At 34.5% G+C, this 17327-nt stretch overlaps 2 protein-coding genes across 3 annotated transcripts; one reads left to right on the top strand and one right to left on the bottom strand.

The window, feature by feature from the left end:
• Window positions 1-17: 17 nt before the first annotated feature.
• Window positions 18-5119, bottom strand: LOC120337502 (BBSome complex member BBS5-like). The gene is made up of 8 exons (XM_078116839.1): window positions 4659-5119; window positions 4079-4230; window positions 3520-3569; window positions 3197-3327; window positions 2412-2496; window positions 2136-2282; window positions 1502-1702; window positions 18-1007 (listed from the first exon to the last, which is right to left on the bottom strand). Exons 1-8 carry the CDS (start codon window positions 4712-4714, stop codon window positions 801-803), a joined length of 1029 nt encoding a protein of 342 aa, XP_077972965.1. The 5' UTR covers window positions 4715-5119; the 3' UTR covers window positions 18-800.
• A 1132-nt stretch (window positions 5120-6251) lies between these two features.
• Window positions 6252-15362, top strand: LOC120338296 (AMP deaminase 3-like). 2 transcript variants are annotated; one of them, XM_039406275.2, is made up of 17 exons: window positions 6252-6364; window positions 6757-6956; window positions 7145-7314; window positions 7471-7636; window positions 8169-8316; window positions 9057-9246; window positions 9878-10016; window positions 10115-10246; window positions 10386-10448; window positions 10646-10777; window positions 10865-11028; window positions 11623-11745; window positions 12651-12818; window positions 13559-13679; window positions 14166-14375; window positions 14675-14781; window positions 14980-15362. In XM_039406275.2, exons 1-17 carry the CDS (start codon window positions 6319-6321, stop codon window positions 15134-15136), a joined length of 2436 nt encoding a protein of 811 aa, XP_039262209.2. In that variant the 5' UTR covers window positions 6252-6318; the 3' UTR covers window positions 15137-15362. The 2 variants fall into 2 exon arrangements, with proteins under 2 accessions (XP_039262209.2, XP_077973028.1); XM_078116902.1 differs by lacking the exons at window positions 13559-13679; window positions 14675-14781; window positions 14980-15362 and having other exon boundaries at window positions 14166-14344.
• Window positions 15363-17327: the final 1965 nt, after the last annotated feature.

Genomic DNA, 17327 nt, shown 5'->3' with positions numbered 1-17327 from the left:
GTAATGAAGAAGTATTGGGCAATGCGTGTACCACGAAATATCATAAAAATAAGAAGATCTTGATGATAAATATTTCTTTGTTAAAAACAATGCAGCATATATATGTGAGGGGTGCTGTAGTAACAAGATAAGACAGGTATATTGCAGGGAATTATATGTAATATTATATGTTACAGTGAATTATCCTAACGGGTGATATATAGGGCGTCAAAAACTGAATGTGTCACTTCCATTATCAAACACCTACACGGTTCGTTATCGAGGATAAACTGAAATTCGGTGCCTTCATTCTTTTTTAGGATTTCATTCATTTCCCAGTGATAAAATATAAACTGTATGTCCACAAAATGCCATTTTTTTTTATCTTTTGAGCATGAATCTATCAAAACGTCAAAGAGAATTTATCATATTTTATACAAGCAAAACGTTCACGATTTCATGTCAGCTGAGAACTGAAAATCTGAGTTCACGGTACAGATTTGTTCTGCCCCCCAGTGCGATAATTCGAATCAGTTTGTTAGGAACAAATAACTATGTCCACACTCGTCATATGCTGATAACCGGACGACAATTCGTTAGTTCGCTATTTGAAAAAATACAGGCTTCCTCTCAACGCGATAATTACGAAATTTCAGAGTTATGTATATACTGGCTAGGTTTTATAATCGCTTACAACTTAGGGAATAGGAATGCGATTAGTCATACAGTACTGTCGATGTGGTAGGGCGGATTGTTTGAATTCTGCGCACAATGACATTAAATACGCCTTTGGTTTATGGTAATTTATGGCATTGCCCTCATCACAAAACATTCCAAAGGCTCTGGATTGTCTTCCCTTTTGGTAAAGTTTCAATTGCTAGACCCAGCTCATGAGAGTACGTTGGCGGACCAGGTTCGTGTAATAATTTATTATCCCAGTAACATTCTTCTAGGGCGGCCTGTTCAAATGTAGGATCATTTTCCGCATCTTCTTCAGATGTGCTTTCTATTACCTCATTGTGCTCTTCCTAAAAGAGATTGGTTGTTTTTAATCACGCTCGGATTCTGTGGTCTGACCCTCTTCTTTTTTGCATCGAAATCCCATTATATTTGAGTATTTTGGTATAAAAGAAACCGAATGTCTTCACGTGCTTTCAAATTTTGGAAAATATATTCATATTATTATCGGATTGAATCAGAAAATTCTGGAATGTGACAAATGAGCTTGTTTTTTCACTAGCAAAAAGGTTAATTGGGTAGGCTACCTACTGTAGTTGAAACCTCTAAGTTTGACTTACGTTCATCTAGTATTTACTATTCGTGGAAGTTCAGCCTCAGATAAATACCAAACATTTATCGAACGTTTAACCAGTAATCTGGTGTCATACGAGTATAGTTAGATATGTGTACGCCGTTCGAACCATTAGGTAAGGAGATCTAATTATAGGATTACACTTAGGTTCCAGTTAACTCTATGCCCAGATATAAATGTTTGCTGAATTATACTTTACTAGTCACCTACCGCACACAAGCCACCTTCCACAAATATGCCATATATTGGATTAACCAAATAAGCATTCATTAAAATGTTGATTTCATCCGTAATCTTTTTCAACTCTTCCAGTGGACTCGTCTGAAATCCATAAACGAAATTTCCGCGAGACCAATTGATATCGACGGCCATTGCGCTCCCGAACTTTGAATTCCTTACGATTAACCTTTTCTGTCAATAAGTATATATCATTTGTAAGATGAACTACAATACTATTAGTGATATAATTTGCTGCTTATAGCATTGCGTAGTTCTGTACATAATGTTTTTTCACGTACTTTATATTAGTGCAAGGATGTGTTAGATATCCAGGCTCGATACGGGAATAAATACAAAGCATTGAATGCAGTTGTGAGCACACCATACATGCACAAAAATTCTTCTTCGGTTTTGCGTGAAGAATCGCATCATGAATATATTATTAAAGGTAGAGAATGCAGCAATTCGGGAACGCGAAAAATTTCAGATTAGATTTTATTTTTTAGGAAGTTTGCAAAAGTTTTTTTTATTTAATCCAGACATAGTGTGTTTATTGATATATTGATTGAAAATAATGTTTAAAATATGACACACAAATAATATAGAAATACCAACTAATACTCACAATTTGTAAATATGGAATACTTGCACTATGATGATCGTTTATATTTGATACCCAAACTATTCTGATGTTTGTGATATATAGTTTTCCAAGGTTTCCCATATCTCCCGATAAATTCCAAAATCCATCCACTGTTCTTATTAAATGCTCCTGAGTAGAATCGTATATATATATATAAACAATAAAATATCTCACCAAATGGTTTTTTTATGAGCGTTTATCACATTATTTTCTAGACATGAAACAAAACCAAAAACAAATAATAATAACAATACTTGCATTTTGTAATATCTGAAATTCTCCGTCTTTTATCACTAATCCCCGCAAAACTAGGGTGCGATATATCTTGCTGGTTCGATATGCTCTTAATTGAAAGTATAATTTTCAAATTAATGTTAAGTATAAGCTATTTATTGTTCAAAAGAAATTATATTAGAATATTATTAATAACTCGAATGGATTATTTTCGCGATTTCTGCTCTTCCTGAGATTGTGTAATAAATACAAGGATATAAAGATCTACGGCAGGATAATTTATTGGACACGTTTTTGGACACGTTTAGTGGCCATAACGATCGTTTCAATATTATGTTGTTGTTGTTGTTCTTGTTCTTTGACACGTTTTTAAAAAATCGCTTTTCTCTTCGAATACTGGACCAATTGCTTTGAAATTTTCAGTGGTTAAAGATTAATTTCTTCGCTAGAAGGCTATTACTTTTATTTATTTCAAAATTTTGCGTGAATTCTATGAAATTTGATATTTCGTCTAAAATTTTGCTGTATTATTTTTTATCCATGGGAACACGGATTTTAGTCAGTGTCATGACTGGCTGTACGTTTTGATTCTGCAAAATTCTTGCTACTGGAAATTCAGAACTTTTTTGAGGGTACCGGTAGCGTCAAAGGTACCGGTAAAGACTAATTCGCTCTGGTCTAACGTGTCCATATATTTGTGCGTAGCTCTCTTGTTTTCTAATATATTTGAATAATTTGTTTTCAAAAACAGATAACAAACCTATGAATGTTGGTAATGAATAATTTGTTTTCAAAAACAGATAACAAACCTATGAATGTTGGTTACAGCTTGATAAAGATCAGTAAACGTTCTTTCCTCCAGGGCTTGAAGCAAAAATATATAGGGAAACACTGTTTGTGAGATGACATGTATAGTGAACAACGTGCCGTTATGTAGTCTCTGAAAAAAATCATTTTCAATCAAGATCGCTTGAAAGAAAAAGAAAAAAAAGGGAAGAAAAAGAAAAGATTTAAATTTTATACCACAAATAATTTTAGTCAATGCAATACACGACTAAAAGGTACTGTTCTCTGTAGATCTGTTTTGCAAGTGAATTATTTAACGAAAAATGTAAATAATATTTATACTCACCGATCGTTGGATATCTTTCCGGAATTCTCGAATGCAATCAAAACCAATGGCTAGAAACAACAAAATCCAACTCATCTTTTAAACATGACTATGATAATAGTTTCGAATTGGGAACAATGGAAGATGTAATACCTTATTACTAGTGTACTAAATAGTGGACAAGTATGGGATAAGCACGACATGACAGTTTTGAGACACCGATTTTGCATAACGTTCGCTCTCAAACATTGCCAACGGGCCCTGTTATTGTTGACTCCGATTATTAGCGTCAGTTGCTATCTTTTGACTTCGTGAGGATATATATAAAATTATAAATAGATCTCAGCGCATAAGATTGTCACTTATAACAATTTCTCTGCTACTTACTGCTACTAATTTAAGCTGAGGATTCGCCACCATGCTTTGAGCAAACTTGTATATAAAATTCCTCACTCTTAAATAGTCACTTGGGTTGGGTGGGTCACTTGGAAGTAACAGACATATTAAAGTAAATTACATAACTTGGACAAATTCTACAATTCTTGGATATAAACTAAACAGAAGTAAAGTATATTCTTACATAAATTAACTTTGATATCATTTTGTTCATGCCATATAATACGAAGATTTGTCACTATTATATTTCCTTTAACGTCAGAACGTATTCGTCGTTGATTGGTTATGTTTGAAAACTCTCCAATAACAAATTCCCCTGGATTCATGTCCAAATGCCTGCAAATAGCATACTGTCCGTTACAGCCTTGGACACAAAATAGACATATGGATTGTTTTCGAAAATTATAGTTCTTGGTAGTTAAGTACTCGATTTTAAACTGTCAGTCCTTTAAAGATCCAGTCCAGCGGGCACGATATCATCTCCAATATTGCTGGTTTCTATAATAAGCGGGTAAGAACATTCAAATGACATTCGATAATTCTTTTTGAGTGTAACTTTGCTGGCATGGCATATATATTAGTCATATGACCTATACTCAACCTCATTCTGCTGCTAAGATTTTGATCATGCTTTGTTACTATCGAGTATCGGCAATAAATTTGCCATTAAAATAGTTGAGCAGGTGTGCTACAATGTTAGGTAATATGTTCCAATATGCATATGCAAAGAAAGAAAACTATACTTTGTTTAAATTTATTTTTACCTTTTTTCAATGTGGAATCCTATAGTTACATCATTCCAGCGACCACGCGATGACATAGTGGTCTAACTAATTTCTTAACAACTTATTGCTTTGAAATCACTTATGAAAGATGTAGCATTGGTAAAAATCTCTTCAGCAAAAGTATTGTCATACCTATCTGTACTCTGCTCTGTTTGAATTAATTGTTGGTTAACAATAATCTGAGCTATCGCTCGCAACATGAAATGCTTTGGAATATTAGACACGAATTGTTTGCTTTTAGATCATGATTAGTAAATGACACTGGATACCATGTTTGAGCGGGTGTGGTGGTCGCAGCGCGTTTTATTGGTTTGAACAATAACTTTGAGCCTGCTATAAATTGTCTCTAGTTGAAGGCCTGACCAAAAAAGATATATTCCTTAGTGGATTACTCGCCAAGCTCTGAACTTTTTTAATTTTTCAATGATCGGAATGTCACAACTTTGCCCTGACAGTCACACTAATTTCCTGATTTTGAGGTGTGACTGGTCTGACTGATTTCTGGTCTTTTTGTACACATTTCGTTTTAGCCTTTTACATATTGCCTGAATACTGTTGCATGGATCAACTTCATGTCTAGCTTATATATACATATATATATACCTGCTAGAAAGGGATTCGAACACATCTAACTTATATTTTAGCTTATGCGCGGTAGTTATCTACCTCAGACTACTAGACTATAGTGTAGATTTGATGTGATTTATGCAAACGTGGTTAATATTCGCTAAGGTGTTGGCTATAGCGTAACTAGTTCACAAATATATATGTCAACATAGTAGGAAAATATTGACAGAAGCGAGGACACTAATTGAAGTGATGCAAATATTAGCACGATTTATAGGTAATTCAAAATGATTCGGTTTGTCAATTCACAATTTTTAGTTTATCAAATCAATGACCTCTAAAATACTCGGTCCGACCGGTAATTGGACCATGATATTATCATTATGTCTATAAACTTACATTGCCGTTAATACTCCTTATACGGCTTCTAAAATCAGCACATATTTTCGCTATTTGCTAATCTATTTATTCTGATTGCTTATCTTGAATATTTGGAAAGGTCATTTGATTCATTCGTGCTTTTTCGTATCTTAGAATTTTAAAAGTAAAAACTAAAAATTAAAAAAAATTTATTATATGCAATAGAAACTCATTTTTAAGCAAACAACGTCTCGTTAAAAAATATACGATATATTCAAATCCATACTGGATAGTCAAGAAATTATGGCCTCATGTATAACCACCATAGTATGCATTGGACGACTTCAACACTCGAGTGTTTTTAAATATAATTTATAAATATATATTTTTTCGTGGATTCCATTTTGTTGACTTTTCCGCATAATTCACATATTCACATGACATATTAGGAGCGACAGTTGACATACAAATGGTTAAACACAAACGTTCATCGATATTGCAGTACATTGAGTCGCTGAATAAAACAAAAAGTCTGCGCAATGTGCTCATACATCATCGAATTGTGGATCATTTGTTGGGATTTTTGATCTTCAACTATTACTAAGTTATGATGTATGACGTCATAATTACTTAGATTACCTACACACCAATAAACCAAAGATTTAATTCGGAAAATTTTGGACGATGACAGTAATGCAAGTAATCCTGTAAGATGGGAAACGGATGTTCCGGTCAGAACGCTGTTGCCACTGCTCCCGGTAAGAATTTACTACGGATGTGTTTGCGCTAGCGTTCATAAGTACTCTGTTAAAATTTTGACTATCGCAAACTTTTTGTGCTCTTTCGAGTGATTTTAATTTGATTCTAATAAGTTATTGTGACTCTGTATTCATTTATATGGAATATTGTCGCGGAACTTTAAACAACAGGCACATCTGCCATTTATTCCCGAACGTGCGATCAAAAAAAAAGCAAAAATTAATTATCACGAGACAAAAGAGCGCAAACAGATGACAATATCAGCTTAACTCTGAGTGCGGAAAGAAAATCGCAGATTTAAGAAATGTATCTGCGCGATACGAAACTGGACTTCGAAATGCAAATAAATTAGTGTCAAGTATTTACTATCGTTGTTTTCGAATCGGCTTAGGAGGGAAAACTGAACCAAATGAAGACATGAAAAAGCAAACTCCACAAGAAGAGGAAGACGAAGAAAAATGGAATGTTGCTATTACCGAGGAAATAGGTCGAATGTTGGTCGCAAGCTCAAACAACGAATCTCAAACTATACTAAAAGACGGCGATGTGGCTTCAGATTTACTCTCGGAAATGGCTGAAAATTTGTTTCTGGTATATTGATTTGAAAATGTTTGTTTGTAATTGTAAACACGTTTGACTTAGAAAAAATTACAATTTTTTAAAATCGGTAATGTTGCTATTGAATACGGCGCAGAAATTTAAAATACGAGTGTGAAACTGATCACGGTTGTGCTAGATTAGCTAGAAGAAAAATGAAAAGCTTTCACCTTCCCGTTTAGCAACAAAAAACGTGGAGCAGTAAAAAGAGTAGTGATAGACCATTTGAAGTTTCATCTCACCCAACACCGATTGAAATAGACGAAGAACAAATTCGAAAAAGACTGAACAAGCGGAGACATGCAAGGCCTGCGCTCGATGCCAGCATATATGCAAAATTACAACACGAAAAGTAAGTTTGATACAAGTCAATCGCAGTTATTATTGTTTGTTAACGCTGAAACTTATATTGAAATGTGTCGATATGCAGTGGTTGGTATTTATTCAATTTAATGTAAAATAAATTATTTCGATTATGTTCCAAACAAGTGTAATTATTTTATTTTAGGGAACCTGATGAACAGTCACAATCCAAAGATGCTGCGCCAACCACTCGACCCCAAACATCAAAAACTGTTTTAAAAACCAGTTTTCAGGACGTTATAGGTGTGGAAGCGGAAATTCCTTTTCAGCGAGTTTTAATATCGGGTGTCGAGAGTGAAGTAGCAAGCGAAGTACGGATTATATTGTCATTTATTTCTATATCGTCATTCTTCATCCTAGTTTGTGGAAGTTAGACAATTTTATTCTGGATTAGTAGGGGACGTCGAAATAGGGTGGAACGTTGATCTTAAACTGTATATATAAAATATTAATCTCATTATTATTATTTGCAGTAAACCAAGTTGTTAAATGCCAGTAATGAAACTATGAACACGGACTTTCAATAACTAACCTCAATGTCGGTAGCCAATGTAGCCAACTTCGCAATATCGAAGAACAACCGTGACGTAGGCGGTCACGCTCGACCAAAAAGATTCTGAGTGTTAGAATAAAACAGTAAAATTATGGATTAAATAAATGCCGGATCTTATAGAATTCAATTTGAATGAAAACAAAATAAAAGTAATAGCCTTCTGGCGACTTTTTTCATACATAAGTACTACAAATTTGAAAAGGTCCGACCCGTTCGTTACTTGTGATCACCAACATCAACAACGGTTCATATGGTCAATTAGTGTCCAGAAATCTTTATTATTTTAATAGGAAATTGGAGACCTAGCTTTGAGCTTGATTCACGTATTAGGCACTAGGCAACATTACATGAGACTTTCAAGGCAATCATTTCCAGCAAATATATCAAAATTTTTGGCTAAAACTACGGGAACGCAAGCACAAGAACCTATTTTTCCAGGTATGCAATATGGAATAAATATCAATTTCTGGGTAATTTCTCCTCTGTAAGTCGTTTTCTCACATTTGAACGCGTGATACTGGGAATATCAGGTCGCTCAAATGTATCTTAGAGTCGGGCTTTTGTTCGTATATATGGTACATTCGGCTTTTTTCAACAGTATGATTTTATGTTATGATTTGTTGACTCACACATAGTCATAGAAGACTGACTCTGCTCGATAACAATTACTAGTTTATCGTGTCTACTTCCACTTTGAAATACTTTTTTTTTTAATTATTTTCATTTTATATGTACAATATGTACTTTTGTCATGCGAAAAAATAAGCTCCTGACAGACTGACTTATTCAAGACAAGGCTTTGTGAGGCAGTTGGTGATGCGCGAGAACATACTGTTTCAAAACGTCACATCTGCGTTGCCAACATATTTAGGTCCAGCGCTATAATTCATCTTATTCACTAATCTTAATTAACTCGATAGATTAACTCGTCTACCGTTTCAACTTATATTGTTTGACTGTGTTGATTGATGGTTTGTTTGTTTGATGGTTGGCAGTCAAAAAAGCCAGAAAGTTGTGACTGTGAGTTTTACCCGTCTTTTGGTTGTCTAATTCTTGTTGTAGATAATACAAAACACAAATACAATGTTCATCTACTATCATTATCAAATCAATAAAAGGTCAGCATTGTGGGAAGATTAATAAAACGACAAATGAACAAATCTTGTTTTAAATAACAGATTTCATCGATCCCATCACCGAGCCAGTAGTGACTCCATCCGACGAGAAGTCTCTGGTTGTTTCAACAAAAGCAGGACTTATCACAATAACTAATGAAGCAGGCGAAGAAGTTCTGCTGCCATGCATTAACAGAGACATATTTATCAAAAATAGAAATCTGTTATATGCTTTGGTAGCTGACGGCCCCTTGTGAGTACTTTGAGTCAATTTTGATGGTTAATACAATCTTACTCTTTCCTCAAATCCAATGATGAGCTAGAAATAAGATCGTTGTAAAAGTGTATATTTCTTCGACCACGGTATCAGAACTATTCAAAATGTATTACAATTTTATTTAAATTGTTACAACTGTTTCCAGATTCATATCATTTGTTGTTTGATTTATCATGTAATATCTATTCAAGTTGTTTCTTTTTTTGTATACTTCCTTATTGGAGAGTCATACCAACTTGCAAGAAAAGTTTTTATTTATTGATCGAATACGGACATTGTTCACAATCACTAAATGTGTGTCGAGCTTAACGTTCAAAGGGTTGGAGCGATCTTGAAGAATTTTTCCATGTGGTTAATCGTATCACTTTAATAATGTGCGTTTCATCGAAAGTTCGGATTGATTTTCGTTTTTATGACAACATATATGAAAAAATGCGCTGATCGTTTGGAAATTCCCAATTTTCTTACAAGTTGTCGCCATTATCTCGACAACCAAGTCGAGAATTACGAGAACGTATTTGTTTTGAGTACACGTATGTACCCGTGTGCCATTTTAAGCTTCGATTATTTGCTCCCACATATGAATTTTTGTTTTTGTGTCGGATAGAAAATCATTCTGTTATCATCGACTTTCTTACCTGAAATCAAAATTTCGTCTTCATCGACTTTTGAACGAAGTCAGTGAGTCAGAGGCAATGAAAAATCCAGGAACAACGGCGAGAAGAGATTTTTACAATGTCCGAAAGGTAGATTTATTTAAATTGCATCCAACTTCACTTTTTGTTATTGTCGACTTCCCGCGTGAAATGTAAGTCAAAATTTCTAACTTCGTATTTTTAAACAGGTTGATACACACATACACGCGGCGGCATGTATGGGCCAGAAACATTTGTTGGGTTTCATGCATGAAAAAGCGAGAACTGAGCCCGGTGCTGCTGTTTTGATACGAGATGGAAAGACAATGACACTGAAGCAGGTATTTTAGGGTGATGTATATGTTTCAATTATAAAAGTTCTCAGTTATGTGAAAACTATGTAGCACTATTACTTTTCAATAGTAGATTTATGTGTCGACATAGTCGTATTTTAATATATAATTTGCTTTTTGCTTGCAGGTATTTGATAGCTTGAAGTTGGATCCACTTTTTCTCAACGTCGATTCGTTGGATGTTCATGCAGTGAGTTTTCCCTTCATTTTTAAAGAACTTTATTTCAGATAATACAGCAATCCCCTTCGCCTCCGCACACTTGAATATGATTTTTTTTTATATATAAGTCAACGACTGCATTATAATAAGAATGCTATATAGTATCATTTCGTAACGAGTGTTTAATAGTTTCTTCTCGATTTTTCCTTGAGTGTTTCTTTGGACAGAATAGACAAACGTTTCAAAGATTTGATCGTTTCAATAATCTCTATAGTCCCATGGGTGCATCAGAGTTACGTGAAATATTTTTGAAAACAGACAACAATACCGGTGGAGAATACTTTGCTCAAATAATAAAAGTAAGTTATCATCTTCATAATATAATTTATAGATAATAACACTTCATGATATATTTTATTGACAAAACTTTGATTACTTTTCATCAGCAAGTTGAAGAAAAATTGTGCGATCAAAAATATCATCATTTAGAGTTGAGAATTTCAATATACGGGAAAAGCTATGATGAATGGGAAAACCTTGCTAACTGGTTTGCTCGGCATAAACTTGAAAGCATTCATATACGTTGGCTAATTCAAGTTCCTCGTCTATAGTAAGAACTTGTACACTTTATCAAGATTTACTTTATTTTACTGTTATCACATAATATATTCATTGCGTCGGGTAGAGACGTATATTTATAATGTTTAGGGCAACTGCGGCAGACTCATTCACATTACTTATTCACTATGCTGTTTTGGTACTCCCGAAGTATGTGAACCAAGATGGCGGACACCAGAACGTAGTATGTGTACCAGGTTAAAGTTAGGCCATAATTTTAGGCACAATTACTACGGGAGTCACTTGGCTTGTCCCTGAACTCGTCATAGAACTGAAATAAGAAAAATAGGAATAAAATTATGGCCTAACCCTAACCTGGTACACATACTACATTCCGGTGTCTGCCATCTTCACGGAATCTTGTGTCCTTTTAAAAGTAGTAATATCAATTTAATGTTTCTATTCTCTCTTCTTGTAATAAATCAAGAAAGTTGGAAGAATTAAAAAATTACAATCATAGGAATATCACAAGATAAACAGTTTTCAACATATCTGATATGAAACTTCATATGAAATATCTGTATAAAGCTATAGCAATTGGATAAATAATATTTGCTATATACGATATTCACCAATCCTTTTTCAGTGATGTTTACAAAGCTAAAGGGGTTGTTTCAACTTTTCAAGATGTCTTGGACAACGTCTTCCGACCTATATTAGAAGCTACATTGTGGCCAAACCGACATAAAGCTATGCATACATTTTTGAGGTAATAATAGGTTAGCCAGCTACCTCCGCAAGGACATGTATATGTTAACTTACAACCTGAATAACTCACACTATTGATTTGAGGGACTACTTATGTTTCTTCAATTCTTTTGAATAACATCACAAAAATTCTCTCAAATATATTAAACCTAGGAAATATCAATATCCGAGTCTAAGTTACTCAGAGAGTGAGTGCTATTTGTCATTGAAAAACTACGATTTTAGTCAGGGGTGAGCAACAGGCGGCCCGCAGGCCACAACCCGGCCCGACAAGCCATTTAGTATGACCCCTGTAAGAATTCGGATTTATCCATCAGGCAGGAAATCCTAATACGACAGTTTATGTTTAAAAAGACGCTCGCATGTAAAACATGTACTTGGTAATGCTTCTTCGACGCGTTAAATGTTTCGCCTTTTTGCACATTGCCTTTATTACTGTACTACAACTTCTGTCAAAGTTAATATTATAACACTATGTAAAAATCGAAATTTCAAGTATACTCTTAAACGTTAAATAAATGAAATTTTGCACTGTGAAATATTTTTAATTCGTTGTATACATGGAAAAACTATTTTTTTGTTTGTCCTCTCTTGATGTCTGGAGTTACACGACCCACCGACAAAATATGTTGCACATCCCTGGTTTGAGTATACTTCCTGCTTTTTTACGCGACATATGTTTCCGTCTGTACTGTGCGTACTTTATTTAATTATCGATGGGAATGATAATGCCATGACCAAATCTGCGTATACTGGCCATGTCCTAATCGTGATATCAAGCAGTGCGCTTCGTCAGTCGTGCTTCAAAGTGTGCAAAGATTGCGGTGTCATAGAAATATTTAAACTATACATAATTTGGCACGACAAAGCAGTGTTAACGACGCCTCTGTTTTTCTTATTGTTCAGACACGTGATAGGATTTGACAGTGTTGACGACGAATCCAAACCGGAGCCGGGCTTCATGAAGAGGACTTCTCCAACTCCCGACTGCTGGGCGCGAGACACAAATCCTTCCTACGCATATTACATCTACTATATGTACGCTAATGTTGCGAGACTCAATCACATGAGGCAGTAAGTCATTTTTCTGGTTAGGTAAAAAATAATATATATAACCCCAAAGAGCGATGCTCAAATATATGGCCACGAAATCCAGAACAAAGTACTTTTCGTACCGCACCTTCAGGTATCGATCAATCTCAGAGTTTCGCGTAGCTTCGCGTTAAATCGGAAACCGCAGTCACGCTTGGCGGATTTAAAAACGAGTTTCCATACAAAATACAAATATAGCGAAATTTTGGATGAAATATCAGATCTTATAGGATTCATAGAAAATTTAGGAATAAATGAAATAGCTATCTAGCGAAAATTACAATCTTTAATCTCTGAAAATCTCCAACAACTGGTCCATTAGTGAAAGAAAAAAGCGATTTTTGTCATAACAACCACGAGAAAATATCAACATGATCAACAAAAACTTAATAGCAAAACAATCCATATGTCCACTTTGTGTCCAAGAACACATTATTAAACAATATATCGGCCAAGGGCGATTTTTTGCATTCTTGAACGAATGTCAATAGTTTTTATTAAAAATTTTCCTCTGTGATTAGCCAATCATACCTTTAGAAAACTATACACTTCGTATAAGCAGTTAATATCACCAGACGTACACGAAGACAGGGGCGATGGGGGCTCTTTCCATCAAGGACGCACAACCTATGACCTATATGATAAGATATCGAGACAGCGACCGAACTCAACACCATCATTTTTTCGTTCATCTCCAAACTACTATTTCATTGTTTTTCAAGTTTGAGAGGAATGAACACATTCTCATTGCGGCCTCACTGTGGCGAAGCTGGTCATCACGATCATCTTTTAACAAGTTTTATTCTTGCTGATAATATTTCTCACGGCCTGGTATTGAAAAAGGTGGAGTGTTGGCTTTATATTCTCTATACTTATTTTTAATGCTGACTTCAAGATCGTGAATTCATGACCGTAATCCTGCTTGTGATTGTATAGGCAAAGCAAAACGAGAAAACGAGTTCAAAGGCCCTTGTTCCGACGTAATCCAGTGCGACGTAATCTAGTGCATCATTAGTAAACTACAAGTTGTACACAATGTGAATTTTGGATCCAGTTTAAGGTACTCAAAAGAGAGTACCAGAAATAGCAGAAACAGTAGTTATCAAACAAGGCAGAGAATTTTATTAGGCCATGTACTCCAGGGCGAAAGTGTGTTTTGCACCTAACCTTTGCAGCTCTAAATCGATGATAACCCTCAATCTTTCTCAGCCGTTTCGTACTATATGGCGTCGATAACGTATAGTGCGCGTCCGGATATTATGTATATATTTGAAAGAAAGTTTTCTTTTTATATACATTTTACATCACTCAATTCTATTATTTATTCAGATTCCTGTTCTGCAATATTTGTATTACTTAGCTCAGATCGGTATCGCCATGTCGCCACTGAGTAATAATCATTTGTTTCTCGAATACAATAAAAATCCTTTTCCTGACTATTTTGCTCGAGGGTTGAACGTCTGTCTCTCTACCGACGATCCTCTTCAATTTCATTTTACGATGGAGCCTTTGATGGAAGAATATGCGGTGGCGGCACAGGTTCGAACATTGCCAATTTACTGTATCACACTGATTTGATAAAATCTACCGTTAACATCAAGAGTGAGTTTTTTATGATATCCTCAGTATAAAAAACACTGAAACCCGAATTTTATTTATTCAAGCGAATATTTTTTACTTCCCCTCATTATTCTCAGTAATTTATCTGTTAATGATATTTGCAGAGCAGATATTTCGCCCAAAATCATTAGCATACCTTCCAATCATATGCCAAAGTTATAATTGCAGAGATTCGGTTCAAAATCATTTACATATATAACAGGCAGTAAACATTCCAGGTTTGGAAGCTGAGTGTGTGTGACATGTGCGAAATAGCACGCAATAGTGTTATGATGAGCGGTTTTTCACATAAAGAAAAGCAACGATGGCTTGGCGAATCGTACAGGTAAATTTATTTCTGTCAGATTCAAAATACACTTCTATGAAAAACACCGCGTCGGTTTTTAGTTTAACAAGGAATGCAGTTCGACTGTATTGAAAATTTCACGTATAATTGCCTCAAAAAAAATTCATGAAAATCAGGATTTTGCTGTTCTTTACTGGTAAAAATTAACTAATTGGATCTTCATTTTCCTCTCTATAGGTCCGAAGGGGCAAAAAGTAACGATATATGTCGAACGAACGTTCCAGATATTAGAATTGCTTATCGACACGAAACTCTGTGTGACGAACTTCAGCTGTTATACGAAGCGATTGCTCTTGCTAGAGACTCCAGAGCATCTCTTTTTCATAAAGATTGAGAGACGGAAAATTAAAATATTCTACTTTCAATTTTTTTTTTAATACCCCAATAATATACATCCATTCCACCATGTATAATTTTTGGCCGAAAAGTGGCCTAGAAATGGGATGAACCGGTAAAGTATATTTTTTGTAAGGCTTATTTATGAAAGAGAGCGTATATTACTCAAATTATACAACAGAAATCAGAGCGTACAAAAGCATATTAATTCATCTTGAATTTTTTACTGCAAGAAGAATTCCATGACTTTTTTAAACTGTATGTAATACTGAGGAAAGGTATGTAACACTCACTCAGAAGAAACAAAGCTTTACTCACGTTTGCGCAAAGTTACGGGCGACCACAGAAATACCAAGAACTACTACAGTCATACAAAATTATCATAATGCATAGACGCTAGTAAATCCTAGTTGGCAAAGTTGCCGTATTTATTCCGAATCCATTAATTGAATATTGGATACAGTTTTAATTGTGAATAACCAATATAAACTCATGCAAGTCACGAAAACTTTGAAGCCGAAGATATAACAGCTGTTCGACAAAAGTCCCGTTGTTTACAGCAAAGTGAATGATAAATAGCAGGGAATATCAGGTTCAACTTCAATAAAACCCCGGGATCCCAAGAAGGCATTCTCTGTCAAAAATTCCCTCACTTAATATAGTATAGCATTCAAATAAATTATATTTTATATAAGGGCTATTCCAAGTGACACTACGGGACAATTCCAGAAATTTTGCATGTTGTTAGATTCAATATATTTTTCACATTTTCAGCTACATGTTTTGTTTCATTGTCCAATCAGTTGCTTTATTGAATATGTAAAAATTGCACAAAAGTTACACCCAACCTTACTTGGTAGATAAAAAAAATATAGTAAAATATAGCGTGACACTACAGGACGGCAAATCCACCATGCACTAACAGTACGTTGTGTTGTGCTGTAAATTTTCGCGATGGTACAGTAGGAGCCCATAATATTTTCTGGTGCAGTAGCTGAACTACCCCTCTATGTGTTGCTCAAGTTACTTAATGTAACACTGTAAATCCATGCCAATAATGTTCATATTGTATGTGACACTACAGGACGTGACACTACAGGACATTTTTCCACTTCGGAATAGCGGCATCTATCATCTCTTAAAATTCTGGTAATAAATCGTTAAATGGGTGAAGAAATGTTCTACAGCACTGCAAACATTTAAACTTTATTAACTTAAATCCAGTGCGTCAATTCCATATGAAAAAACTGTACCCCACAATCAAACACTTTGTGTCAGGAATCATCACAAAATATGTCAATTATACCAAAATTTATACATTTCAGGCCATTTTTTAAAAACCATCAAAAACCTGGGTGAAATTTTAAATTGTTCAATGAAATGAATGCAGTCCAATAAAATTCCAATGTCTTTTGATATCAAAAGTAAAAAAAAAATAATTTCACTACACTTTTTAAAAAATTGATGGAATTCAACTTTTGCTTGGAATGGCCCATAAGTTAAATACAATACCGCAAAAGTTCACGTTACCGGCAGTCGGGCAATCTTTAAAACCTCCGTTTGAGACAAATTGCTTCGTGTTCACATTACGTATGTGTCCAAGTGGATTCATGTCGGTATATTCCCGCCAATCCCATTTCTCTTTAAGATCATGGTTCACACTTTAAGTTCAAATACGGTGTTTCCCCGAAAATAAGACCTAGTCTGAATTTTAAAAATGATTTTAATATAAGCCCTCCCCTTAAAATATGACATAGTCATTAACGCGAAATTTTCGTTTGACTTATTCTATAGCAAAAAAACTTTCCTACACGTTTTAAATGATTGATAATAATATATGTTTTGTAGTTATTTTGAATAAAATTTTGAATTAAACGCGTTATTTATAGGTAAATTGATTCGGTTTTCGTATTTTGTATATTTAAAAATCTCATATTTCTCTACTTTGTAATTTTGTTTTTGATAAATGAGAGTATAAGACATCCCCCGAAAATAAGCCCTAGTGTTATTTTTCGGAAGAAAATTGAAATGAGACCCAGTATTATTTTCAGAGGAAACACGGTAGTTAAGGACTTTGGATACTTTAAACATAAAAAACAAAGCCATATGAATCGTAACAGCCCCAATACATTCCAGTATATTTGATAATAGTGCAATATAAATGTGTGAACTTCCCAAATTATCTTCTT

Source organism: Styela clava, chromosome 10 (genome assembly GCF_964204865.1).
Source record: "Styela clava chromosome 10, kaStyClav1.hap1.2, whole genome shotgun sequence".
Lineage (NCBI taxonomy): Eukaryota > Metazoa > Chordata > Ascidiacea > Stolidobranchia > Styelidae > Styela > Styela clava.
The sequence above is the reverse complement of the archived record's forward strand: the minus strand, read 5'-3'. Positions and strand labels throughout refer to the sequence as shown.